The sequence below is a fragment of the Dermacentor silvarum genome, chromosome 4, assembly GCF_013339745.2.
Source record: "Dermacentor silvarum isolate Dsil-2018 chromosome 4, BIME_Dsil_1.4, whole genome shotgun sequence".
NCBI classification, from domain to species: Eukaryota; Metazoa; Arthropoda; class Arachnida; order Ixodida; family Ixodidae; genus Dermacentor; species Dermacentor silvarum.
Genome location: NC_051157.2, coordinates 229,272,848 through 229,300,646, shown reverse-complemented (window position 1 = coordinate 229,300,646; position 27,799 = coordinate 229,272,848). Strand labels below are relative to the sequence as shown.

General features: G+C 49.9%; 1 protein-coding gene across 1 annotated transcript in view; it reads left to right on the top strand.

Moving 5' to 3' along the window:
- The window catches only part of LOC125945147 (uncharacterized), a 414,471-nt gene that overhangs the window by 313,242 nt on the left and 73,430 nt on the right, over positions 1-27,799 (top strand). The window contains exon 18 of the mRNA XM_049666722.1: positions 9,014-9,069. Coding sequence (XP_049522679.1) covers positions 9,014-9,069 — 56 coding nt within the window. The remainder of the gene's footprint in view (positions 1-9,013; positions 9,070-27,799) is intronic.

Genomic DNA, 27,799 nt, shown 5'->3' with positions numbered 1-27,799 from the left:
GCGGCGCGGGCGGAGAAGGAGGCCAGCGGGGAACGATGGCGAGGGATGGCAGAGCAGGCGAAGCGCGCGCAATCATGCCGGCACAACCCTCAATCCCCACACACTCTGGGGCTCGTGTACATTGCCAACTGCTGATTTATCAAACACGATACAGCTCGATGCCCCGATAGTTGCTGGCATGTTGGCTGTTGTTAGCGTCTCTTCGGCGTCGCTAAGCATTGTCGGCACCGTTTGCTTGTTAGCGCACTCCGAAACAGTGCATAATAGCATTAATGACGTTAGACGCTGCCTTGCTGCAGGGCCATGGTTGGCAATGTCGTCAGTAAGAGCGCGAGGTGGAACGGTGCCCGTCGTGAGCGACCTGCATCGACGGAGCCGTGCCTAGGTTGGGCAGACACCGGTTCCTTTAAGCTTATTGGGGCTTTCCTCGTGTCGAAGTCTTCAAGGCTTGTGAGTTAATGGAAAATGGACTCACAGTGACTGTCGCGTGTCACCGATCTCGGGGGCGTGCAGGTGTTATATGAGATGGAGATGGAAGATGCATGACGACAAAGCAAACAGATTTTTAATTACACTGCAAAATCCAAACTTCAAACCAAACTCGATCACACTAACACATAGTGAATAAATACAAACACCTGTACAACTTAATGCTTAATAAACACTAAACATGTTCTAATTTTCGCCACATTTCTCTGTGGTGGCTAATCCTCCAAAGTCAGGCAACCCTGGCCTACCCCGTTGAGACGCTACAAAGAAGATTCACCTTACTGCACTCGTCGTCGCACGTGTTTTCCAGTCTGAAGCTCGTTGGCTCTTTTCCCAAGAAAGAGGTTCTCTTGTTGGTGCTGTAATCGCTGCCTCGCCGTCGTCTTGTCGCCTCCTTTGTCTTAGATGTCGGCGTCTCGTAGTTCGTTGGTACTTCGTCAGTGATGAGCTCGTCAGTACTTCGTCGGTGATGAGGCGCGGCGTTGCTTAGGCCCACCTGGATAGGCCTAGCGTCGGGATGCGTCGCAACTTCTTTGTGAGTGCCGACGTGGCGTCCCGAGGACTATCGAACGTGCCGGTCTGCCGCAGAAGAGGGATCCTCTCTGGGGTGCCCGGTTCCGCCGTGAGAGGCTGCAGCCAGTCCAGGAGCCTCACTCGAACTTGCCGAGGTCGACGGCCACACCTTGGACGGCCAACGTCACGGATTCGGCCAGACCCCGAAGTTTCCCGTCGCCAGAGCGTAGCTGACGATGCGACCTTCCTGGCCCGGAGCCACGTCGATAATCAGCGGACACCGCCGTTCATCCCTCGATTACGTCTCGGGTCACGCGGCTCGAGGGCTCGTGCTGTTCCAAACGCCATGCTTCACGTGCTTCTCTTCTTTATCGCGCCACAGGCGGCCTCTTACATATGACAGTGACCCAAGTGGTATCGGGTAGCTTCGGTCCACTAGGTGAGGCCTATGGTGTGGATGAATCGAGCACCAGAGTCAATGATGATCCAAAACACAGATCCGAAAGAGGAGCCCATGCAAAAACATGTCCGCACACTGTGGCCTCCTACGGGCTTTTCTGAACTCGGGGGAAGGAATTTCAATTCCATGTGCATGAGCCAGATGTCCTCTACGCGGTGGGCAGTACAGTTATCCAAAAGGAGGCATACATGGTGGCCAGCACTCCTTGCTTGCTCGTTGAACCTCTGCAGCCAGTAACAAAAGATCTCGCGTGTCATCCACGTGTTTTTGTTGGAAGTGTAGCACATCTCTGGCTGCTTTGCCTTCTTGAAACAATGCGCTTGTCACTGCCATCCATGTTGACGCACAGAAGGACGCTAATACGGAGCTTGCTATGCTTGCCGCCGTTCGGCTCGAAAGCATTTGATGAAATAAACATGTTTCATCAGCGTTGTGAACATCTGCCAGCTCATAGTATTCCAGAATCTACGGCATTTCTTTCTGTATCCAGGCAGCAGATTCCGGCGCATCGGCTGATGGGAATTCGCCGCTCACTACCTTCTGGACAACCTGGCGCCGAGCCTTAAGTCAGTCGGTGTAGCGATTCTCTACATGCTTAGCAATCATCCCAGCCAAGCATACACACGAAATCTGTCGCCTTTTGCCCACTTAAGGGAGCATACTACAGGGTGCGTACAGGTCCTTGAAATCCTTGAAAACCTTTGAAATTGAAAAGTGCGTTTTCAAGGCCCTGGAAAGTCCTGGAATTTTTTTCCTTCCTTGAAAATTCTTGAATTTCGTGAGCAATGCACTCTGGTAACGACATTGCGGCCTCCTTTCTGTGGTAGATCGGCGTGGAACTCCCCATTTCAGAAACAATACGCCGGCACGAGCACACATGGTTCCGTTTTGCAGAACTGCGCGGAAAAAATAAAAGACTTAACCGCGTCAAACCGCGCGCGGAGCGAGAGACCTGTGCCACGCTTCGGTGCTTGCTGGGCTGGCAGTGTTTACACTGCTTTCCTCACCCTATCGTTCGTTTCACTCCTCGCCCTTCGGTCTGCCTTGTCCCACTTTCCCTCTGGCGCGCGAGGTGAAGCTAAAGAGAGCTATAGTGGAGCAACTTTACCACTGATGCTCAGTGTCTTTGGGTGGAGGTTTGTTATAATATTATTTCTGATAATATAGTATAAGTGCAATAACATTATGCTGAATGTTTTGGAAATGTTTGATGGACCAACCCAGCTAATACTGCAGAAGCCTGTGCAGCTGTTGTGGGTTTTAACTCGTTGTGTTAACTTTTAATATTGCGGACTTCAGAAATGATCGACATATTTTACAAAATTGCAATATACATGTATTTGTTATAATACAGCAGAACCCCGCTGATACGTTTTTCGCGGCACCGTAAAAAAAGACGTAAGAGCCAGGAAACGCAAGAGCCGAGAAATCGGGAAAATTGCGAAATGAGAGTAGTGGTGAACTGCAGGCAGTTTTATTTTAATTCTGACATTTGAAAAAAAGTCGCAGTTTCGCCCAAAAGCCGAAGCATCGATTGCTATAGCAAATTAGTAGACAGCTATACAAAGTAAGGATAGTAGTTTTATCGTTCATATAAACTTGTAAACAAGCACAGTGTCAGCACGCGCAGGCAAACGTGAACATATCAAACTCGATGAGTGCGGGCACACGCTGTCGAAACGCTGGCGTGAGCGTTGTGACCTGCGTGCTTCCTACCACTTAAACGCAAACGGAGCGCCGAAAACACACAGCATGCACAAAGCTACGAGCCGCCTACGCACCTACACTGCCTAGACTCTGCCCCCAACACAGATCGCTTTCAAGATACAGCCCGTGCGACCGCGTGCCGCTGCGCAGTACGCAGTTGATGCCAAAGTACAACTCCGCCCTGTATCCCTCCCTCCCCCTCCCTGCGGTGCCCAGAGCGCGACGGAAAAAGGCGAGCTTCCTCCCCGCTTTTCTTTCTTGCGCGCGCGAGATTTAGCCGCGGTCGTCGGCTCCCCTCGCACGCTTTCACTTGCACATACAGCATACTTGGACTTACTACGGAAAACTAGCGCGAAAAGGACGTGGACGAACAAGAAACGACGAACACTGTGTCATAGGCGTCGCCCCGGGCACTTTGGGCAGCCAATCCCATCGTCAGTCAAGCCACCAAGCCAAGCGACATGAAAAGTCAACATGGCCGCTCGGGCCGGCAGTGAGCAACGCACGATGCGGGAATGGTCCCACAGTTGCGACGCAACAGCGGGGTTACCGATGCATTAGGTGCTATGGGAGCTATGCCGGGACCGGCCGAAACCGACGTAACAGCCGGGAAATCGCAGCACCCGGGAACGTAACAGCGGGGTTCTACTGTATAATGGATGTGTAGCAAGACTACACTGAATGGTTTGGAAATTCGGTAAACTTGCCCAGTTAATACTGGAGAAGTCAGAGTAGCTGTTGAGAGCATTTATTGTGTTTTGTGAACTTTTTTTTTTCGGTATTGTTGTGAACTTGCAAAGTGATCAAGGCTAAAAATTAGTAACATCATTGGGATATACATTTATTTATTATTTTAGTGGAATAACCCTATGCTGAATGTTTTGAATATTTTTGGTGAACTTTACCCATTCTATATTGAAGAAATCTCAGCCACTGTTGTAAGCGTTCATTTTGTGTTGTGATCTTGAAAAGTTATCAAGGCTAGGCATTTTTATTATAATTGTGATATAAATTTTGTGAGTCATTTTTGTAAAGGTTAGAGAAACGAAATCCTACTTTGGATGCCACTTTGAGTCTTCGAAAAGCCTGTGACAGGTCCTGGAAAGTCCTGGAATATCCTTGAATTTTCGCCTTGGAAACCTGTACGAACCCTGATACTATGTCTGCGTGCAGATTGAATTAGCAAAGACCGCTTTGTCTACATCTTTGCATGTTGACGCTTTTAATTGCTTTTGCTGAGAATTAGTACCTGAAATGAGATTTATTGGAACTGGCGTAGATGTAGATCCTTTGGATGTACTGGCACGGAACGGGCGGCTAAACAGTTACATTGGGCAGCGCTCTGAACCGTAACTTCGGCGTCATCTTTCGCGGAGTGATCACGATGCTGCTGCTGTTCGTGGTGAGCATAATCTTCAGAGCATGTTGTACGTCTTATTCATCACAATCACCCTTCTTCAGGGAGTCGAGGATCGCATCTTTCGACTTCCATATCACGGAGAGTGAGCTTCCAAAACGACATCCTTCTTCTTCTCTCTGCTCGAAATCGCTGCCTTGTCCTCAAGCCAGAGCGTCTTGCACTTAGTACTTGTACCACCACTGTGAATAAGGCCTTAGACGGCACCAAAATTCATAGGGAGTCTAACCCTCGACCTTTCGTGAGCGTTGAACCCACGGCTTTTGTTAATTAGGGTGAATTAGACCATCAATTTCTTTATATGAAAGCGTGAAGCCAAGGCAAAGAAGTGTCAACACGATGTGTGATGTTAATTAGGGTAAGGTTAAGATAGAGTTAATTAAAGGGCAGCTGAAGCACTTTTCAAAAAAGTGAGCTTTCAAAGAATTGTTATATTTTTGCACCCCCTGAATACGTAAATCATAGTTTCAGAGGTGAAAAGTCAGTGCTAGTAGCTTTAATTAAGCAAATTTTATTTATCATGGCATTTGATACCGTTTCCCACTCTGTACTATTGCAAAAACTAGAAAGTTATGGAGTTACAAATAACTCCCTCGAATTTTTTTCCAGCTATTTATCCTCACGAAAACAAATGGTAGTTATGGGTGATTATTATTCTACATACAGCACAGTCACCAGTGGTGTCCCACAAGGTTCTGTGCTCGGTCCCATATTATTCTCGTTGTACATTAATGACCTCCCTAATTCTCTACAGAACTCAAACGTCCTAATGTATGCAGGTGACACAGCTTTATTATATACAGGAGACACACTCCCTGCACTGCAAACGGATCGGATGGCCGGGTTATCAAGAATTTCCTCGTGGTTTTTAGAAAACAAATTAACTTTAAATAGCAATAAGACAAAATATGTAGTTTTTCGGTTGAGGAGAAACAATGTTGACACCAGTCAAATAAATATTAGGTTAAATAATAGCCCCATCCAAGAAGTTGATTCGTTTAAATATCTGGGCGTCATATTTGACCAACATGTACATTGGGAAGCCCATATTCATAGTGTATGCAAGAAGGTCGCATACGGTTATTACTCATTAATAAAAGCAAAACAATATTTCCCTCGTGAAGTACTCAAATCCCTTTACTATGCGTTTTGCCATAGCCATATTAGTTATTGTTTGGAATCATGGGGCGTGACTTACATGACCTACTTACAACCTTTACATAAACTACAGAAAAGGGCTCTGAAAATAATTAGCACTTCAACCTACAACAGGGATACATTAAATGATATTTTCCAAACACAACATGTGTTATCGGTTAAAGCACTTTGTAATCATAGGATTTCAATTTCAGTTAATAATATTTTGTTCACTAACTTTCCTATTCCTCAAAACGCCTTTTTTTTTCCAACTCACAGTACTAGACATGCTTTGAAAGGTAACCTCAATTTACCAAAGTGTTATCATGTATATGGCGAAAGGGTAATTGAATTCAGTGGCACAAAAATCTGGAATATTTTACCCCTAGAGGTTAAAACCACACGTAATTTCAACCAGTGTAGCAAATTCTTTTTTCTTGACAACCAGAATCTCTAACTTACCTGCATCAACTAATTAGGAATATTTCTTAATGTTTCTTGTCTGTTATAAATCAAAACATGTTCCAGAATTCTGCTCTTAAATTCTGCACCTGACCTGTTTGTTATATTTTGACACAGGACCGGAAATTAGCCTTCCCTGGCTATCGGTCCAGATATCTGTGTAATCATGTTCATGTGAAGAAAGAATAAAGCACTTGCACTTAAAAAAACAAACAAGTGGCAGCGTCTGCGCGAGACGCCGCGGGTCGTTTAATGGGCTCTGATGGCCAAGGCGAACTTAGGTATCGGCGAGGAGCGTGATTGGAATGGAGCGCTCACGTGGCCCCTGTATTGATGTCATCCTCGCGCGAAGGGGGCGGTGCATCAACGAAACCGCTATTGCGGCGCTGCTACGCCCATAATCGAGCAAATAACTGCAGTAGTTGAGTTATACTGTGTCAGCCTTCCAAACCCCCGTAAACCTCTTCAGCTTCCCTTTAAGCCACTCGAGCCCATGACCGTTGGGGTTCATTAAGGCGGAGTTAATTAATACGCTCAAACCAGTGGAACCCCCTACGTTTGATTGCAGTCGAACCCACGACATGTGGGTTTAAAAAGTTGATTAGGGCACATAGAGTTAATTAAGGCACTTGTACCCACAACCTTTGGTGGGAACCCACTTAGAGATATGGGTGAAGCGTCCATATCTCCAGGTTGGATTCCAGTTGACATCATGAAGGTCGATAGTTGAACCCACTACCTTTGGTGTTGATTAAGACAAAGTGAATTAAAGCAGGCTAATTAAGAGAGAGTTAATTAAGGCTCTCGAACCCACGACCTTTGGTGGTTGTCAAACCCTCAACCACTGGCGGGAGTTAAACCCCACTACCTTTAGTGTTGATTAAAGTGAAGTTGATTAAGGCACTTGAACCCACTTGGAGATATGGACGAACCGGCCATACCTCGATTCCAATTGACATCGCTGAGTCGAACCCACTACCTGTTGTGTTAATTTAGGTTAAGGTAATTAAGGCACTGCTAATTAAGGCACTCAGACCCACGACCTTTGATGGGAGAAAAAAGTAATAGGAAGTAACAATGCATTCGAATTAGAATGTCAAGTTATGTAATGAATGTGTCGGGAACGGGCAGGCTTTCTCCTTCTTCCTCTTTAGCGTATCCTAAAGTGACTGTCAACTTTTGCCGCACAAGACAGCATAATGAGCCACAACAAGAACACCAAATTGGGCGCTGACAGTCCTAGTGCAGCTGCTCGACACCACACTCGCGAATTAGACCTCAAAAATCAGGCGGTTTGGCGCCGCGATAATTCAGTAAGGAGGCCATGAGCAGCCGAATTGACTGTTAACGACGCAGATGCTAGGGAACATACTCTGTCGGCGTGCAATTTGAGCCACGCATACGCAACCAGCTGCATGTAATTCAACCATTCGGCCACCTGCGCTCGTGGCAGTTTCCATTTCATGCCTCGATAAGTCCTTCATAGCAGCAGGTAAATTTCGTTATATAAAGACACTTCTTTATACAGTAGAACTCTGCTGTTAGGTTCCCGGATGCTGTGTTTTCCCGGCTGTTACGTCGTTTTCGGCCGGTCCCGGCACAGCTCGCATAGAGCCCAATGCATTCGTAACCCCAGTGTTACGTCGCAACTGTGGGACCGTTCTCGCATCATACGTTGCGAACTGCCACCCCGCGCTGGCCCGACTGGCCATTTTTACTTTTCATGTCGCTTGGCTTGGTGGCTTGACGATGGCATTGGCCGCCCAAAGTGCCGGGGGCGACACCTATGACGTATTTTCAGTTTTCGCCAGCAAAAGCATGGCCCTTGAGATCCGTATTTGCTATCTAAAGTGTCTGATGTGTTGTGACCCTAAAATTGGTTTTGGCGCATAGATGTTCCGTATAAAGTCCAAGGGCGATAACGCTATCGTTGCGCCGTGTGCTGTATGTGCGAGTGAAAGCGTGTGAGGGGAGCCGACGACTGCGTCTAAATCTTGCGCGCGCAAGAAAGAAAACCAGGGAGGGAGCGCGCCTTCTTCCGTTGCACTCGAGGCACTGGCGAGAGAGCGAGGGGGGAGGGAGGGATAGCGAGCGGCATTGCACTCTAGCATCAACCGTGTACTGCCCGGCGGCGCACGGGCCGTATCTTGAAAGCGATCTGTGTTGGGGGCAGAGTCTAGGCAGTGTAGGTGCGTCAACGGCTCGTAGCTTTGTGTGTGCTGTGTGTTCTCGGCGCTCACAGTTTGCGTTGAAGTGATAGACAACAGCATGAAGGTCACTTCTCTTGCTGCTGCAGCGGCACTTCCTCAGCCCAGCGTTTGACAGCACGGACAGCGCGTGTCCGCGCTCATCGAGTGTGATGTGTTCATGTTTGCCCTTGGGCGCTGACACCATACTTGTTAATATAGTTAATAAGCAAATGTTTTCAAGTTTATACAGACAATAAAATTACTATCCTTATTTTGTATAGCTGTCTACTAATTTGTTATCGCAATCGATGCTTCGGCTTTCGGGCAAAACTACGCCTTTTTTTCACATGTAAGAATTAAAATAATATTGTGTGCAGTCCACCACTACTCCCATTTTTTATTTTTCCTGTTTCTGGTTGCATTTCCCGGCTCTTTCTTTACGGTCCCGTGAAAAACGTATCAGCGGGGTTCTGCTGTATTCAGGTTTGAAATACATGGGTTTCTATGGACAAGGAGTTAAAAAAACTTTGCAATATCATGAATTTCGTTATGTTGAGGTTCGTTATATCGAGGTTTAACTGTACCTGTGTGCGTACACCACTGTTATAGAGCTGACAGTATTAATGAATTGTTGTGCAGGCCTCCCCCACTGCACAGGACCCAAGCGAGAAGGGCAAGCGTTCGTCTGCGCTCAGGTGAGTGGGGGTGTTCATCATTTACACCGACACAGTGCAGTGTCAGGCTGTCCTTCACAGCATCATTTGGGATGGATGCTTCATTGTCAGCATGGTTGTTTTAAAATGTGCTCAATACAACTAGCAAGACTTTTACAAATGTTTGAAAAAGGTAAAGCAAGTAGCAGAAGAAAATTGGCACTTTAGCTTAATGGTGAAGCGTTGAAAGCAACACCAAGGTTTAGTGTTAGGCTCCTTCTGTTCCTCCACCTACATTATCCCTGCTGCTCACATATCTCATCACACTGGCCATGCACTACAAATTACTTGCCCACGTGGCCGTTCTAAAACATTTTCTGTTTCATTTTTTCCCAGAGCAGCCAAAGACTGGAATGGCCTTTCCCACAATTGTCTGCCCATCAAGCTTCATGCAAAGCGTAACAAGTGTGCTTTCACATTGTAAGGATTATGCCATCTGCTGTACGAACCCATCCCTTATGTAATACTTTAAGGAAATAAAATACATGAATGAATGCAGAGTGTTTTAACAATACACAGAGGCGACATGGCACATAGCAGCCGTGTCACAGCATTGTCACTGTGAGGAACCCATTGCAGCAGTGTTACACGCTGCACCGCGAGACCAGCAGAAAAGGTTTACATATATTTAGCTTTGTCATAGTTCACACGCACAGCATCCAGGAAGTCAGTTGTGCCAGTAGCATGCCTTTATTGCATCATGGCAAAGTAACCGGCCCACAGCCTGGCTGTCCGCTTACAACTATAAAATCAGATTACAAGTGCGTGCATCGAGGCAGCGGCATATAAGCAAGTCTGTGGGCAAGAGTGACGGCTGATAAGCCCCGCACAAGAAAGCCATCTGCCGCATCATTGCAGTATCTCACTGATGTACCACATCCCCCGGCACTTATTTACAAACCATGCTTGCATGCAAAATTATTAATACCCGTAACATTCAGGAGGTCGGCATACTCTCTGAAAGTATCAACGACTGTCATCGTTGTTCGAGCCATTCATTTGCACCGATGTTTGAACTGTTGCATTGTCACTGGTTCAGTAGGCTGCTGCTGTGTTGGTGGTGTGAGTGTCCAGATCGAGAAGCACAATCGGTGCTGTGCTGTCTGCTCATGGACAATGTGGTTACAGGTCTCGCATCCACTCGTGAACACCACATGGAGTTGCAACTCTAAGCCAGTATGACACTGGGCCCGTGCATGCTAGCACTCTCGCACTCGGCCATTGAGGCCCCGCACGGCAGTTGTGCACATGTACAGTGGACTCCCATTAATTTGACCCTTGCGGGATTGCAAGATTTGGTCGAATTATTTTTCCATGGGGATGAGAGTAGCCAAAAGGGATAGAAAATTGTATTTACAAGATATATACAGAGAGAGACGTCTGCAGGCAAGATGGCAGAACAACAACACGAGCACTACTCTGATCGTCGAGTTCACCGTCTTTCTGGCACATTCTGCCTTGCTCGGCAGGATGCGTGCTTCAGTGCACGGGAATAGCGCGTAACATAGAACCCCCGCCGTCGAGAGCGCCGTCTCGGCGCTTAAGGAGCAGTAGGATCTTGTCCGGCAACATAAGGCTTAAGGCGGGAGACGTGCACGATATCAGGGGCGGACCCGGCAGATGAGCGACTGTCCAATGGAGTAATCTTGTACGTGACGTCAGCGATCTGGCGTAGGACCTTGTGAGGCCCGGAGTAGCGGGAAAGAAGCTTTGACGACAAGCCAACGTGGCGGCAAGGCTCCAGAGGAGGACCAAAGAGCCCGGAGAGTAGTTAACGACTCTGTGATGGCTATCGTAGCAGGTCTTCTTGGACAGCTGGGAGGCATAAAGACGATCCCTTGCAATCTGGCGAGCGGTTGCAGCCCGAGAAGCTGCATCGCGGGCGTAGTCGGTAACAAGGTGCACAGGTGATGGTAAAAGAGTCTCGAAGGGCAATGTGGGACGGTGGCTAAACAAGAAATAAAAGGGGGAAAAGCCAGCGGTGTAATGGCGTGATGAGTTGTAGGCAAATGTCACACAAGGCGAGGTGCTCTCCCAATCACGGTGGTCTGAGGAAACGTAGACCCGTAAGCAAATATATACGGACCACACGGTCACCAAAAAAAAAAAAAAATTCTTTGTAGTTAACTAGCATACACTTGAATTAATGGGTAAACTGAAAAGTTCACAATGCGAAGTTTGGACTGTAGTCCTCAAGTTGCGTTCACGGGTGTACATGGAGAGCATTGTGGTCAGCGTGCAGTTGAGGCGCTCGGTAAGCCCATTGGTTTGCTGACGGGAGGCAGTGGTTAGCTTGTGACGGATGGAACACAAACGAAGAATGTCGTCGACGACTTTGGACAGAAATGAGCGACCACGGTTTGTCAGCAGCTGTCGAGGAGCGCCATGGTGAAGAATAACGTCGTAAAGGAGAAATTCTGTAACATCAGGGGCACAGCTTGTCGGTAGTGCCCGCATGACAGCGTATCGTGTCGCATAGTCCGTAGCTACAGCAATCCATTTGTTCCCAGTCAGAGATGTTGAGAATGACCCGATGAGATCAAAGCCGACGCAGTAGAACGGGACACCGGGAGTTTCGATGGGCTGAAGAGGACCGGCTGGCGACAAGGATGGAAGGTTATGGTGCTGGCAAGTTTCACAAGCAGCAACGTATTGGCGCACAGAGCAGTCGAAGCCTGGCCAGAAGAACCGACGCCGAACGCGATTGTACGTGGGAGTTGCTCCGAGATGTCCAGTGGTTGGGGCGTCATTAAGCTGTTCGAAAACAGTGGAACGGAGTGTTTCAGGAACAACGAACAGAAGCTCTGGGCCATTGGAGATAGTGTTGCATTTGTATAAGATGCCGTCACGAAGCACGAATAATTGTAGGGACGGGGCAGAGTGATGAGAGCGTAGATGGTGGATAATTGACCACAAATTATCATCGCGGAGCTGTTCACTGCGTATGTCGGATAAATCAGATATCGCAAAGACAGAGGCATCAGAATCATGCGCTGACAAGTTGGGAGGATCCACTGGATGATGGGATAGGCAGTCCGCCTCCTGGTGCAGTCTGCCAGACTTGTAAGTGACGTCAAAGCTGTATTCTTGCAGTTTCAGCGCCCAGCGACCAAGTCGTCCAGTTGGATCTTTGAGGGAAGACAACCAGCAAAGCACATGGTGGTCCGTGATGACCGAAAAGGTGCAGCCGAACAAGTATGGTCGAAACTTTCCCGACAGCCCAAACTAGTGCAAGGCACTTGCGCTCAGTGATAGAAAATTTGCGCTCTGAAGAGAAAAGAAGGCGACTGGCATAGGCGGTGACGCGGTCGTGTCCTTGTTGCTGCTGGGCGGAACAGCGCCGATGCCATGTCCACTGGCGTCAGTGCGAAGTTCAGTGGGGGCTGACAGGTCAAACAGGGCATCGTGAACGTGTGAAACACAGTGGCCTGTTCAGGAGCCCAAGAAAATGACGTTTCCTTCTTCAAGAGTTGCGTGAGTGGACGGGCAACACCTGTGCAGTTCTTGACAAAACGTCGAAAATAGGAGCACAAGCCGACAAAGCTCCATGTGTCTTTAATGAAACGTGGCGTAGGGAAGTCTTTGACAACACAAAGTTTTTCTGGCTCAGGTTGCACCCCTTCAGCACTCACAAGGTGGCCAAGCGCAGTGATTTGGCGGCGGCCAAAACGACATTTGGCAGAGTTGAGCTGAAGGCCTGCTCGCCTGAAAACTTCAAGAACTGCCGACAATCGGCTAAGGTGACTGTCAAATGTCGGTCAGAACACGATGACATCGTCAAGGTAACACAGGCAAGTTGACCATTTGTATCCACGGAGGAGGGAGTCCATCATCCTTTCAAATGTGGCCGGGGCATTACACAGTCCAAAGTGCATTACCTTAAACTGGTAAAGTCCATTGGGCGTAACAAATGCAGTCTTTTCACTGTCGTGATAATCGACGGAGATCTGCCAGTAGCCCGCCCTCAGGTCGATAAAAGAGAAGTAGGCAGAGCCGTGTAGACAGTCAAGAGCGTCATCGATCCGCGGCAAAGGGTAGACGTCCTTGCGCGTTACTTTGTTAAAGTGGCAGTAGTCAACGCAGAAGCGCCAGCTGCCATCTTTCTTCTTCACTAGGACGACCGGTGATGCCCATGGACTGCATGAAGGTTCAATGACGTTCTTGGTGAGCATCTTGTCGACTTCACGCTGTATCACTTCTCGCTCGGCATGGGACACGCAATAAGGACATTGTCTGATTAGGTCCCCAGTATCGATCTTATGAGTGACCACAGATGTCTGCCCCAAAGGACGGTCATTGAAGTCACAAGATGTCGCAGTAGGACTTCAATATGCGCCGCATATCGGCTGTCTGTGCAGGAAGGAGGTCAGACGCTATTATCTTGTCAATATCACCGTTGACGAGACTGTACGAGGAAGGGGCAGAGGACAAAGAAGTGTCGGTGATGAATGCAGAAACGGCACACTCATCGATAGAAGAGATGTGGGCTAGAGTCATGCCGTCTGGGATAAGTTGCGTGCACCAGCTAAAGTTAAATATGGGTAGAGACGTTCGATTATCCGTAACTCTAATAAGGGTGTGAGGAAAAGCATCATTTTTGGCGAATAAGACGTCAACGATCGGGGTCAAGATGTAATCGCCACAGGGAATGGGAGAAACAGACCGAAAGTTCACCAATATTGTCACGAAGATAGCAACCGAGACCTTGACAAAACAGTGTTCTTTCAATTTAGGCTGACACTTGGAGAGCGCACGTTTCAGTACACACTTCGTCGTTCTCGTTGCATCGGCCAGCGGCCGCAGGTGCCAGCCTATCTCTCGTCATTTCTCCCCTTCCAAAAGATACCATCCCGGTCGGCTGGGTAAAATAAAGTTCATAAGGGGGCAGGACAGCTCTAATGGCAAATGTGGTCACAGAAAGCGAAGGATAACCACAACACTGCGTATGACGGCGAAGGGTTTGAAAGGTGCACTTCACTCGCGGGTGTAGTACGGTTTCATCCGTACTACGTGTACAACTTCGGGGCGGGGACGTTGTCGGCTCAAGCGAGGATCAACACTTTGGGGCAGGATCTCGTAATTCACATCACTAAGCCGGCGCACAACCTCGTATGGTCCGAAGTATCGTCGTAACAATTTCTCCGAGAGCCCACAATGACGGACAGGTGTCCACACCCACACGTGGTTGCCGGGGTTGTACTGGACATTCCGTCGGCTCTGGTTGTAACGACGGGCGTCGGTACTCTGCTGGCTGCGGATGCGGTTCCGAGCAAGCTGGCGAGCTTCCTCTGCTTTCTGTATAAAGTCATCAGCGCCCTCGCTTGTCATGGTGCCGTCGTCTACTGGAAGCATGGCGTCTAAAGGTGTCGTGACGCGACGTCCATAGAGAAATTCAAATGGGGTGAGCTGGGTGGTCTCCTGCACAGCTCCATTATAGACAAATGTCACGTATGGCAAAATTTCATCCCATGTCTTGTGCTCTACATCAACATGCATCGAGAGCATATCGGCCAGTGTTCTGTTAAGGCCCTCTGTCCATCCATTAGTTTGGGGGTGATAAGCCGTGTATTTCCGATGGTTGCTGTGCGCCAACGTGACCACCTCTTGTAATAAATCAGCTGTAAATGCTGCACCGCGATCAGTAATGAGGACAGGGGGTGCACCATGGCGCAGTACAATATTTAGGACGAAAAACTTGGCCACTTCAGCAGCGGTTGCCCGGGGTACAGCTTTGGTCTCGGCGTTAACGGGTTAGGTAGTCGGTTGCGACAATTATCCATTTGTTTTCCGAAGATGACGTAGGGAACGGACCTAGGAGATCCATGCCCACTTGTTGGAACGGCGCTGGAGGTGGGTCCAGAGGTTGGAGGAGATTGGCGGGCTTGACGGGTGGTACTTTACGCCTCTGGCAGTCACGACATGTTTTCACATAGTGCTGAACAGACGAAAATAGCCGTGGCCAGTAGTCTCGCTGGAGTATGCATGCTAGTGTTCTGGTGAAGCCTAAGTGTCCAGCACAGGGGTCGTCGTGACATGCCTGCAAAACTACTTGGCACAATGCCGTAGGAACGACGAGGAGGAACGTTTCCTGACTGTTTTCAAAGTTTTTCTTGTAAAGCACATTGTTCCGCAGGCAGTATGATGTTAGTCCTCATGACAGCGGTCGTGGGATAACAACGTCAGCTCCTTGAAGATACTGGATAAGAACAGGCAGGTTTGTGTCCGCACGTTGTAGGTCAGCCATCCGCACCGTGTCAACGACACCAAGAAACGGCAAATCTTGCTCCAAATCTGATGATGTCAGTGGAATCGGAGCACGTGACAGGCAGTCAGCGTCGCTGTGCTTTCGACCAGATCGGTAGACGACAGTTATGTCATACTCCTGTAGGCGGAGACTCCAACGAGCGAGGCAGCCCGATGGATCCCCGAGATTGGCAAGCCAACAAAGTGAATGGTGTTCGCTGACCGCTCGAAACTTACTGTTGGCCCAAACTACTGCTAAACACTCCTTCTCAGTGGTCGAGTAGTTAGCCTCTGCCTTTGTGAGACTACGGCTCGCGTAAGCGATTACACGTTCCGTACCGTCTTGCCACTGAACAAGAACAGCTCCGAGACCAATGTTGCTAGCGTTCGTGTGGATTTCAGTTTCAGCATCATCGTCAAAAGGCGCGAGCACCGGAGCCTTTTGCAGTCGTTTGCGTAATTCTGTGAAAGCCTGTTCTTGTTTCCTAGGTGAACTTGTCTGTGGCGCGAAATGCATTTTGTGAAAAGGGGACAGAAGAGAAGAGACAGTGAAGCGCCAAGTGTTGGCGCTTCACTGTCTCTTCTCTTCTGTCCCCTTTTCACAAAATGCATTTCGCGCTACAGACAAGTTCACCTAGGAAATATCAGCACCAACTTGCCCAAGAAAAAGTTCTTTTGGACCTGTTCTTGTTCTTCCGTCCACAGAAAGGGCACATCGTGGCGTGTTAATCTCGTCAAAGGCTCAGTGATTTTTGAGAGACCTTCAACGAAACGACGCTAGTAGGCGCAGAGTCCTAAAAACCTCTGAACAGCCGTCTTATCTGTAGGACGAGGGAACTCGGCAACGGCAGCCAACTTCTCAGGGTCTGGCCGAACACCCTGGGGGCTGACCACGTGTCCCAGAAACTTGAGTTCCTGAAAACCAAAGTGGCATTTGTCAGGCTTGATGGTGAGGTTTGCCTTGCGGATAGCATCAAGAACGCTCTTCAGCCGTGCCAGGTGTTCATCGAACGTGCTTGAAAACACGACGACGTCGTCCAGGTAGACGAGGCACGTCTGCCACTTCAGTTCAGCGAGTACAGTGTCCATCATTCGCTGGAATGTGGCGGGAGCGGAACACAGGCCGAATGGGAGGACTTTAAATTCGTATAACCCGTCAGGTGTCATGAATGCAGTTTTCTCGCGGTCGCGCTCGTCGACTTCTATCTGCCAGTACCTTGACTTAAGATCTAATGAGGTAAAGAACTGGGCATGACGTAGACGGTCCAAGATGTCGTCAATCCTTGGCAGAGGGTAAACATCGCGCTTGGTGACTTTGTTAAGCCGTCTGTAGTCGACACAGAAGTGTAGTGTATTGCCCTTCTTTTTTACCAGAACGACGGGGGATGCCCACGGGCTTGTCGAAGGCTGAATCACGTCATCATCCAGCATTTCTTTAACCTGGCGTTTAATCGCCTCTCTTTCTATTGGCGACACGTGATATGGATGCCGACGAACTGGACGCGCCGATTCCTCTGTGAAAATACGGTGTTTCGAAACGGAGATGCGCTGAACTTTAGATTCTGTAGAGAAGCAGCTAAAGAATTTGTTCACGAGGCCTAATAGTCGTTGCTTCTGTTCCGACAAACCGGCATTAATGTGAATGCGGCTGCTAAGCGTGGTAGCAATATAACGGCTTCAGGTGGTAGACGAACGTAATCCACTGAGCACAAGCACGGTTGGCGTGTAGTACGAGCGCCATGGTAGCACGGTAGGTCTAGCTGAAGCAAGCCGGTTCCACAGTCAATAAGGGCAGAACGGGCAGACAGAAAATCCATGCCGAGGATGAGTTCATGGGAGCATTTCTCGAGCATGGCAAGTAGTACGCTTGTGGATCAGTCAGCAACACTTAATTGAGCGAAGCACATCCCTAGCACGGGAAACGTTACACCGTCAGCGACACGAATGAGCGGTACTGTGGGTGGTGTTAGGACCTTCTTAAGGCGGCAACGAAGCTCTGAATTCATAGCTGATATCTGAGCCCCAGTATCCACTAGAGCAACAGCATGTGGGTCATCCAGTTTAACGTCAATCAGGTTCCGTCTGGTTTACAGTGTGGTCAGAGGATTTGGCAGGCGAGTCGTCGATGCAGCATCACCCCTGGGAGCTGCATCGTCTAGTTTTCCCGAGGGAGTTGTTCAATCGGCGACTTAGGGTGGCGGGATTTGGGCGAGCGAGATGATTGGTGAGGAGACAACGGCGAACGGGACTGGTGACCATGTGGGGATGGTGAACGACGATACGGCATGGAGGCAGCGTCGTCACCGCTGGTTTGGTGAGGCTCGTGGTAGGGCTGGAATCGGCCATGATCTATGTCAGGGGACGGTTGTATCCATAGGGCGCCTGATACCAATACCCCTGGCTGTTACAATGGCGGGCCACGTGTCCAATACGACAGCAGTTGAAGCAAATGGGACTGTCTTCAGCAGTCCTCCTATCGGCTGGGTTGCGAGTACGGAACGGTGGCCTTTGACCTTGGGCGTGTGACAGTAAAGGACGGCGATCGATTGGCTGTGAAGGAGCTACGGCGCACACAGAGTCCAGGCCATCATTGGAGAGCTCCTGGTGAACGATAGCTTGGACTAGTGGCACCATCTGGGAGCTATGGTCACAGGTACAGCCATACGTAGAAGCAGGAGACACAGTGTCAAGTTCACGTCGGATGATTTTCTTCACGTGTTCGACGGCTCAGGTACCTCTTCGCACGACCACGTTGCTACCGTGTTCGGAAGTCGAGCGAAGTTATTGGCAATGCGTCGGCTTTTGGCAGCCTCAAAGCGCTTGCACACTTGGATGATGGCATCGATGGTGTCGCAGTCTTTGCAGATTAGCAGGTTGAAGGCATCATCTGCAATGCCCTTTAACACGTGACCTACTTTCGCAGACTCCGTCATGCCATCGTCGGCTTTGCGGCAAAGGGCAAGCACGTCCTGTATATAAGTCGGGTATGACTCTGCCGCTGTCTGCGCACGAGATGCCAGCTCCTTCTTTGCTGTTGCCTTTCTACCTGCAGACTTGCCAAACAGAGAACGCATATTTTCCTTCTATGCATCCCAGCTCCCAATTTCGTCTTCGTTATTCTCAAACCACACCTTCGCTGTTCCTTTGAGGTATATATGTTTGCCAACATGATCGTCTCATCCCAGTGATTTTTCTTACTTGCACACTCGTACAGAGGTAGCCAGCCCTCAATGTTGACGTTGTCAGTCCCGCAGAATGTGCCTGGGTCTTTAGGCTGATCCAGGACGACCGTTGTCGTTGCAGCTGCCTCGGTGGGTGCAGACACCTCTTTCGCCATCGTGGATAAAGCCAAGCGTCGGCCGCTGCGGAGCTCCGTTGTACCGTGTGGGTACCCCGCACCTCCCAGCAAAATGCCACGGGGATGAGAGTAGCCAAAAGGGATAGAAAATTGTATTTACAAGATATATACAGAGAGAGATGGCTGCAGGCAAGATGGCATAACAACACGAGGGCTACTCTGATCGTCGTCTTCACCGTCTTTCTGGCGCATTCATTCATGCTCGGCAGGATGCGTACTTCGGTGCACAGGAATAGCGCGTAGCAACATGAAAGGTCAAATTAACAAACGGCAGCAAAATTAACAAATTTTAATCTTGTTTTATTATTATTATCATTATAATTATTGTTTGAAGCAATCTGTAATGTCATTTAGTTTTATTTCTCCTGAAGCACTACTCAGCCAGCATAAGGCAAAGTGCACCGACATACTTTAGGGGGACATTGCTTTCGAGATCTGGAGGGCTATTCTGCAAGAGTCCACCGAGTGGACTCTTACAGAATACCCTCCCCCCCCCCCCCCCCCCCCAGCTTTCTTATTTCTAGGTGGATCTTGATGAAAAGATATCGGTAATGCTACCATAAGCATGTCACATTTTACTTCTTTATTTACTACGTTTTTCTCCTTATGGGCTTGTTCCAAGCCTAAACAACCTCCAAAATGTGATAGAAGGCTTGCTCATAGCACTGTGCATTCAAAAATGAATCATTACGGTTGTGACATTCTTGTACAGTAGATTCTCGATGATACGAATCTCACAGGGTCACGAAAAATATTCGTATTAGCCAAAATTTGTATCATCGAAACGCAATTAAAACTAGCCAAATTAAGGGGGGACGCGGGGATAAGATCTCGAAAATTGCGAGAAAAAACTATTTTTGAAAACCACGTGTTTCGATATCTGCAACGCCTAATCTACGCTGTATGAAAATGGTTTGGCTGAAAACGCACTAAAAGTGCACGAAAAAGATTAATTCGTCAGTGCGCAGGGTGAGAAAACAGCTTTAAATCGTGCAAGATCACCGCAGTTCACGGAGTCATATCTAGTATTTCCCACCACCGAGCGCCGCCATCTTGGTATCGTTCGAAAGCTCAAAGTTTCGCCGTTCCGCTTCTCAATTCGTCCGTAGTCGCCATCTTGTAACAAACGCACAAACGCAAAAGAAGCGCGGATCTGGGATAGGTAGTCACACGGGCACTCTGGTGAATGCGGCCCTCCGATTGGCTGCCGTGCTGAAAGGCGTCTCTCCATTGGTTGATGCTGTGACAGGGGCAAAATGGCAAGCGCAGTTGTCTGCTTCGTAAGCCTCGCCGGCGTCATCACTTGACACGCAGAATTCGGATTACTGAGAGCTCCTAGGTTAGTGGTGGATCGTCGCTCGTTGGAGAAGAAATTTTGGACGAAGCATGCCTTCAGAATACGGAAGCGCAAGCCTCCTACGGCAAGAAAAATACGGCGATTAGTGGGAGAAGCGGAGGAGCACCCGACTAACGTGCTGTGCTACCTTGCACCGTGGATTGCGTGCTGCGCTATCATGCACCATGTGACTTTGGCAGCGAAACAGACAATTGCCCTGTGCCATCGGCACCGATAACACAGTCGACGGAAGACGCACCAGCGGAGGCTCCCGCGCCCCGGCGTACAGCCGCGCGAAACAGCCGAGATCGCATCTCTGTAGACATACCTCGCTGCGACTAGGCAAAATGGCTCAAACACAAAGACGCGGCCTGAAGCACAGCAGCCATTCCGTCCGGCCGATGGCACACGGAAAAGGAGGAAAAGCAAAAAAGCAACAAAAGCGCCACCGCTTCAAACTCTTCGTGCCCAGTTGCGACCTCCGCACTGTCCGGCGCCGCGCCCGCGCCTCCGCACCAATAGAGAAAGGGAGAAAGCGCTTCACTGTGCGCTGTTCTCTTTTGCAGCCATCGGTGGGGCGGCGTTTATTCGTATCAACCGACGCGGGTTGAAAATCGATTCGTAACAACCGTTCTCTAGCACGTTGCAAATTAATGGGGCTCGGCCGGGACCACAGAAAAATTCCTATTAGCCGTAATTGTATCATCGAGATTCCACTGTATTTCTTATTTGCATCGCAACTATTTTAATTTTTTCTATTAGGTAACTGTACAACAGACATCTAGACTGTGAACAACTATTTGAACCGTTAATTCAGAAGAAGTCATCTCTGGAAAAGCAAGAATTTCACAACCTGAACTGTACTTAAAGGAATATTGGGTGCAAGGAGTTACGGAGTCGCCATCTGTCGGAAGCGCCTCGCTTGCGTAGTATGAGGGATAACGCGGCACGCTCCTCGTAGGTTTGGCTGTCGGCGTTCCATAATAACACCACACGGAAGCCCTCTTGGGCATTTCTGGAAGTATTTTCCAAGCGAGGGAAGTACCTAACCTTGGGAAAACGAAGTGCAGAATAGTTTACAATTGCTATCTCTTTACCGAGCACGTAGAGTCAACGCCGATTGCGCGCGGTCGACGCGATGGAGTCCCCTGAACTAGCTTGTTGCACGAATGGTAGGCAATCGCTGAGAGCAGACTATGTGAAATGTGTTCTTATTGTGGGCTGTCTGCATAACCAAATGGAGCATAACAGAAGAAAGCCTCAATGCAGCGATCGCACGGGTTAACAGCGACTGTCTACGCGTCTGCTTGCATGTCCGCGCACAATGTTTCGCTTTTGCTGCGAGCGCGTTTTCGCACCCTGCCGTGAGCTTTAGGCCGCAGCATATGAACATTTGACAGTACACAAGCAACCATTGTTGCGTGCACGTTATCAGAGCTGTTCAAAAATAATTTCGTTATAACTAGGGACTTTGACGATATACGGCAGCTCGTGATGTGACAACGCGACGATTCAATCATTTTTTTTTTTTCGTTTCAATTCTTGGGCGTTTCAATATCGGTATTTCTCAAGTTGCGTCGCACTTTATGTTTGTCGGTCTTCTCAGCGAGGAATTTCCCGGTGCTTCTTTTTGTTCATCCAGTAAATTCATTGTTTGGTGCTAACACAAACCTGAGAATATACCATGCCTTATTTTAATGTGCTTCTTACCGTTCCTTTTCCATTCTGGTGAACTTGCCAGTATCTAACGTTAACAAGTTGATAGACCAAGGCTTCGTTATATTAACCGGGCAGTGCACGAGGGCGAGCTTCTCAGTGCGTGCTGTCTGCTTCTCGCAGAACATCGCAGCCCCAATGCGGAAGTGCTTGCTACACACCCGAGTTGTAGCCGATGGCTGCTTGTCAGTTGCAAGTTTTGAAATCCAAGCTACACGCAGCTTCTTGGCCTGCGGGTACCTGTGAAGGCTGACCCGGGCTCCACTGCTTACGCGCCCAGCACTGCGGTACCGAGCAATAGCCTACCAGGTGGGATGCCTTGAAAAGCAGCCACTACATGTTATAGTGCTTTCAAGGGTTGTTAAGCATGTGGAGTCTCACTCACGCTCTTGGGACAAAGGAACGACAACACAGTAGTGCGAACAATCAAAAGGGCATTTATTGCATCTTTCATACACTAATACACGCTAGCCGAATTACTACGCATAGAACATTCACGTGGGCGCACGACAAATCAAGGAAGTCCAACTCACCGCGGCCGGATAGTCAGCGAATATGTTCGCCCCATGCTATGACACCATTGCCTAGTCGTTCACGTTTGGTCACGCAAACGGTGGCATGTTCGAACGATCCGTGTACGTCCATGCCGGTGCCCTGCTCCTAGCCACGCGAGATGGTGTCGCGAAGCGTGGATCGGCGCGTGCGCGAGACGTCCGCATCCTTCACCGTCCCCAACCCGAAGAGGAAGCCCTTCGACCTTTTGCTCCCAAGTCACCCCGCCGTTCGGTGGCGTTAGCATCGCGACACTCGCACCATCTCTTGCAATGCGCCGCAACCACTACAACCGCCGCCGGTGCTTAGCCACGCGGAGAAGCCAGATTACAGGAGACGCGAGCTATGCGGGGAAAACAACATCAGGTGACGCGTGAGAGTCGCGCATCCCCACATCTTCCCAAGCAAGTTAGTACATGCGAAAGTGGCCACGCCGAGGAAATGTCCACACATTATCCACAAAATGTGAGCCGACAGTGTCTCTGGGGTTCACCTCTGGCGTCTGTTGGTCACAGCACCACCTCTGCTGATTTGATGCCACGACTCCAGCCCAGGACTCCGGAAACAGCGACGCAGAAGTCGGCACGAGCAAGCGTTGCTCGCGCCGACGTGCCCTGCCGGCGAGAGCCGCTGTAGCCGTTGGTGACTGCCGGCTCTTTTCCCAGCTGCCGAGGGTTGCGAGCCGGGCACAGGCAGCCGCCGAAATCGCTGCGCCGAACTGGCCACAGGCATCTTTATTGCCTGGGGTAGCTCGATTGTAGTCCGGGGCAGCAGCGCTGACGATGTGCAGGTGACAGCAAACCAGGGGTGACTCTGCTCACGCTGTTTACACTCAAAGCACTCGACAAACACTAAAGTAGTGCAAGGGAGAGGAATTCGGCATACTCATCGCCCACGTGGTACGATGTTCAATTCGGCTAGCAAATTTTCAGGCGGCATTTCAGATGCTAAGTTCAAGTGAACAAAGCTTACTTTCTTGAGTCGAATGAGTAATTTCAATTCGTGCGACGCTAACTAGAATGAGGGAAGCAAATTGCGACACCTCAACATCACGGTCCACCAGGCTGTGTCCCCACACGTACGACAGGCGGCTTCGTAAAGCCTTAGGCCTAATGCGTCGCTACTTTGACAACAACCGGCACCAAAAAAAACACCCAAAATGGGCACAAGAACAGGCAGCCGCGAGGAGACGTTAGCTGTGTGAGGTGGTCCTACTCCGCTCGGTGCACACAGCATCCAAGTTGACGGCGCCCACCGTCCCAGACGGTGTCGGAGCGCCCGGTCCCAGGCCGCAATACCAGTCAGCCAGTAGCGGCACCCGTGGCCCGCGGCCACCTGGCTCCCAGAACCGCGATAACCAAAGTCAAAGAGATAGAAGAAGCTATTTACATAAGAAATTCGGACCACACACGAGGCTTCCGTACTCGCTCGCTTCAGGCTTGCCAATGCTTCGCGGGCGCTAGGCCTCGCTTTCCCAGGATGCAGACCACGTGGCTCTCGTACCGACGAGTGTACTTCAAAACACTCGCGAAAAGGCTTAGCATGTTGAAACGTTCAAACACGCTACAGCAGCTGTCGCCTCGCTCAAGAAAACACGCCGCTGACGCTAGCGATCAAAATCCACGCTAGGAATGCGCTTTGGTTCAAAGAAAGGTTGCCTCGAACCGAGGAACACTGTCAAAATTATCGTCCGATGTCCCAAGAGGTCCACGTTGGGCAGCCAGATTTGGGTCTCACACGCGGTCTTGGGATAAAGGAACGACAACACAGTAGTACGAACAATCAAAAGGGCATTTATTGCACCTTTCATACACTAATGCACGAATTACTACGCATAGAACATTCACATGAGTGCGCGACAAATCAAGGAAGTCCGACTCACCACGACAGGGCAGGGTAAGACTTAAAACTTTCGTTTTCAGGTCTCTTCGGCACTTCCGAAGCAGACGACGCGGCTGCTGTGTCCATGTGATCCCCCATACCACGTCACGGTAACGGCGGCGCCAGCTTTTGCAGTGGTGGAGCTCGCCCCCAATAGTAAAAAGAAAAATTTTGTTGAATTAGGCCTAGGAGTCACAAAGAAATCAGCAGATCAAGCTGAACAGGAGGCAGGAAAGTCAGTTTTTAAGAAATGGCATTCACGTTTGTACCTTAGATTATGTTTATCAAAAGGTACCAGGGTTGTCATTTATGTCCTCCTGAATGTGAGTGCTTTGCCTTTAGTCTGAAGTACTGTGCTTGCCGTTCTTTCCCCAAGACATCCTTCTCCGCTGCTTTCTGAAGAGTATGTTGGCCAGGTTGCAGACCAAATGTTGCACTATATTCCATGAAAGCACAGAGGGTCCCAGCATTGTATTTGCATACTGCCTTGTTAGGTTCACTTGCCTCAAATCGTCATTTTTCGCACCACGATGGAAGTCGCCAAGTCTAGTGATCACAGTTTGTGAGGTCTTGGGGTCTCACAGAAGTACCGACCGCGCCGGGTTCTAGGTTAGCGAGCCACAGGGCCACGACAGCCGTCGCCCCCAGCACTACTACGCACGAGCTCAGGCCGCAAAGGGGCTACTGAGCGACGCACGCAAAAACACAATATAACCCTGAGTTAATGGAAACCGTTTATTGTCTCCGGCAGCACCAACACTGTACGAACGTCCAGTCCCGGGTCAGCGCGGCAACCAGCGTGGTCCCACACAAAGTACAAAAATACAGACAGGGGCGCTTATAGCACATCGCTGCTACAGCACAGGCTCAAGCTGGGGCACGCCACTAGGAAAAGTCCCGACAGCTATGCTGCTTGCTCTTGCGATAACCAATGGGCCAACTCGCGAGAGCTTGGGCAATCTCCTTTGGTAAGTGCAGCTGCGTGGTAAGACTGCGCGCGAGCACTAGGCACTGCTCTTTCTTTGGCTTAGTGTCAGGAAAGGATCAGAACAAAGTACGTGCTCACTGCATGGGCAAAGGCACCGTGCCCGAGCTCAAGTCATAGTCACAAAGGTGTCGGCGGACAAGAGGAAAGCATGTATGTACTCTGCGCTGTCCCGAAGGTCACAAAGCCACACTCGGCAGTCAGCAGCCAAACGCGGCCTACTCATGATGTAGGCGCCCCGCCCACATCACAAACCATCACGAGTGGAGCGCCACCACTGAAACCGGTTGCGACTGGAATGGTGTGGTGGGAGGCGTAGGGATGGCAGAACAGGTAGAGCCCGCACAGTGGCAATGGCGCATTCCAGGATCCCCACATCCTCCTCTCCTTAATTGTCCGCCTACCAGCCTGGTGAAGCAGCTGGTAGGGGCTTATGCACCAAATACAATTAAATCTTTCATGCACAAGCTAAATGCTAACCTCAGCCCAGCAAGAACTACTATCGCTTTCTGACGTTTAAGGACACTTTCATGCACTCTATAAAAAGAGAAAAAAAGAAACATAAAACTATTAGAAGGATAGCGGTAAAATAAAAAAATAATATGCTCTATAATACAAGAAAATGAGGCCACGAAAGGGGGGGAGAAAGACTGCTTGTGCGGGACAGTCAGTGTCCAGGGTGCAAAGGGGCAACGGCGCGTAAAGTTCTGTGGCTAGGGCAGTGGCCGAAGACGGAGTCTCGAGGCAAGGCTTGATTGCAGGTCACTTAATATAGGAACCTTTGGTATATCGGAGCTTTTGGCAAGCCCGACGAGTGCCGCTTTCGTGGTGGTGACAGTCCTGAACTCCAGCCGGATGGGGCAGAACACTGCCAGGTCAGCTGCCCACGCTGCCGTAGCCAGAATGAATGGGCAACCGCGGCTGCAAGGCGTTTGCACGGCGGCGGCGACTGCAGAGAGCTGAGCTCTCGATCCGACGTCAGAGAGTCGGTGACCTCGTCAACCTTCAGTGTCCACGGCGTTCTGCAGTACAGTATAGACCACTTATAACGTAACCATTTATAGTGCAGAACTGGCTACAACGCGGCCTTTTCCGACTCACATTTACCCTCCCATAGAACTCCATGTATACGCATACTGGTTATAATGCAGCTTCCGTGGGAAAATCTCGCCGACAAGGGCGGCAGCGAGCACGCTTCTCAACAAGGTGCGTGCTGCCGGGCGGCGTATGCATTATTCAGTGCAAAAACTCGTTCATTCGGACTTATTTGGCCGCACATTGGTTAATTCGTACTACTTTCGGAGCTCGGTGAGCGAGGAGCGCCGCAAATGTGCGACGCAAAAGAGCAAGAACGGCGCTAGTGTCCAACCGAAACGAACCGGCGGAGTCCGCATCGCCACAGCGATCATTTGAAATCGTACGTGAATGACAGCAACACCGGAACGCTTTGAGCCTATTTGTGTCTTTAAAGCCTGCATTCTTGCGTTTACCGCCCCGCATAACAACGCGTTGGCCACAGGCTTTCGTAACTGCGTAGTCGTCATCCACGATCGCGTCGATGGCGGCCGCGGTTTTCTCCGCAGTGGTTGCAGCGAAGAGTAGTTTGGTTTTAATCGGTACGCCGTGTGCCTAAAAAACTGCGTAGTCGCCATCGATGATCGCATAGATAGCGACCGCGGTTTCGACGGCCAGTTGCAGCGACTGGACGACTCGGTGCGTGAGTCAGGCACGTGCCTTCAGCACCGCACAGTTGCTGTTCACAATCGCGTCGATAGCGGTCACGGTTTTTCCCGCAGCGGTTGCGGCAAACAGTTGTTTCGTTTTGAATCGGTGCAAAGCTGTCGAGCTTGAAGAGCACCGGCTACATTGCGATTATGTTTTCGCCAGCTCACTGGAAGAACATAATCGCGATGTGCGCGCGATAGTACAAAGCGTGTCTACATGCTTGGTCTACATGTTTTGCATACGTACAGGGCTTGAAAATCGTTGTTTTGGTTATAGTGCGGTACAGCTTATAGTGCAGATATTCGCGACTCCGCCGACTTACGTTATAAGCGGTCTAAACTGTATTTGGTGCGAATTCTGGTTGCTTCAGTGAGCAACAGGCCACACACATGCGCACACGCACGCATTCCTTGCGGTATTCTCCTTCTCCTGGAAGGAGCCCCTGCCAGGTGGAAAAGTCGGCCGCCCAGGAAGGACGGGGCAGGGCAGCACCATGGTTCAGCCAGCAACACTCGAGGTCCACCGGATTGGAGCAGCCAGGAACGCGGGAGGCGTGGCTGCCATTTTGGCGCAGCAGCCACCACAGAAGTCACTGGGCTCCCCGGATTGCGCAGGAACAGCAGGCCGGGATAACCGGCAGCCGGAGTGACCCTCCCCGGCCAGAGGTCAGCGCCTGATTGGGGACCAGCCACAATTAGCGGCAGCCTAGGCAGCAGGAGGCAAGGCTGGCACGGGTTCGTGGCCCCCAGAGGCAGGAGTCATTCATGGCGGAAGGACCAGGAGCAGCAGGCCTTAAGGTCAGCAACAGGCTGGCATGGTAAGACCAGGGACAGCCGGCTTCGTGGTCAGCAAGACTGGTGGCACAGTGGAGCCAGGCGCAGGGAGCAGACTGGACGATGCAAGGTGAAGGACAGGA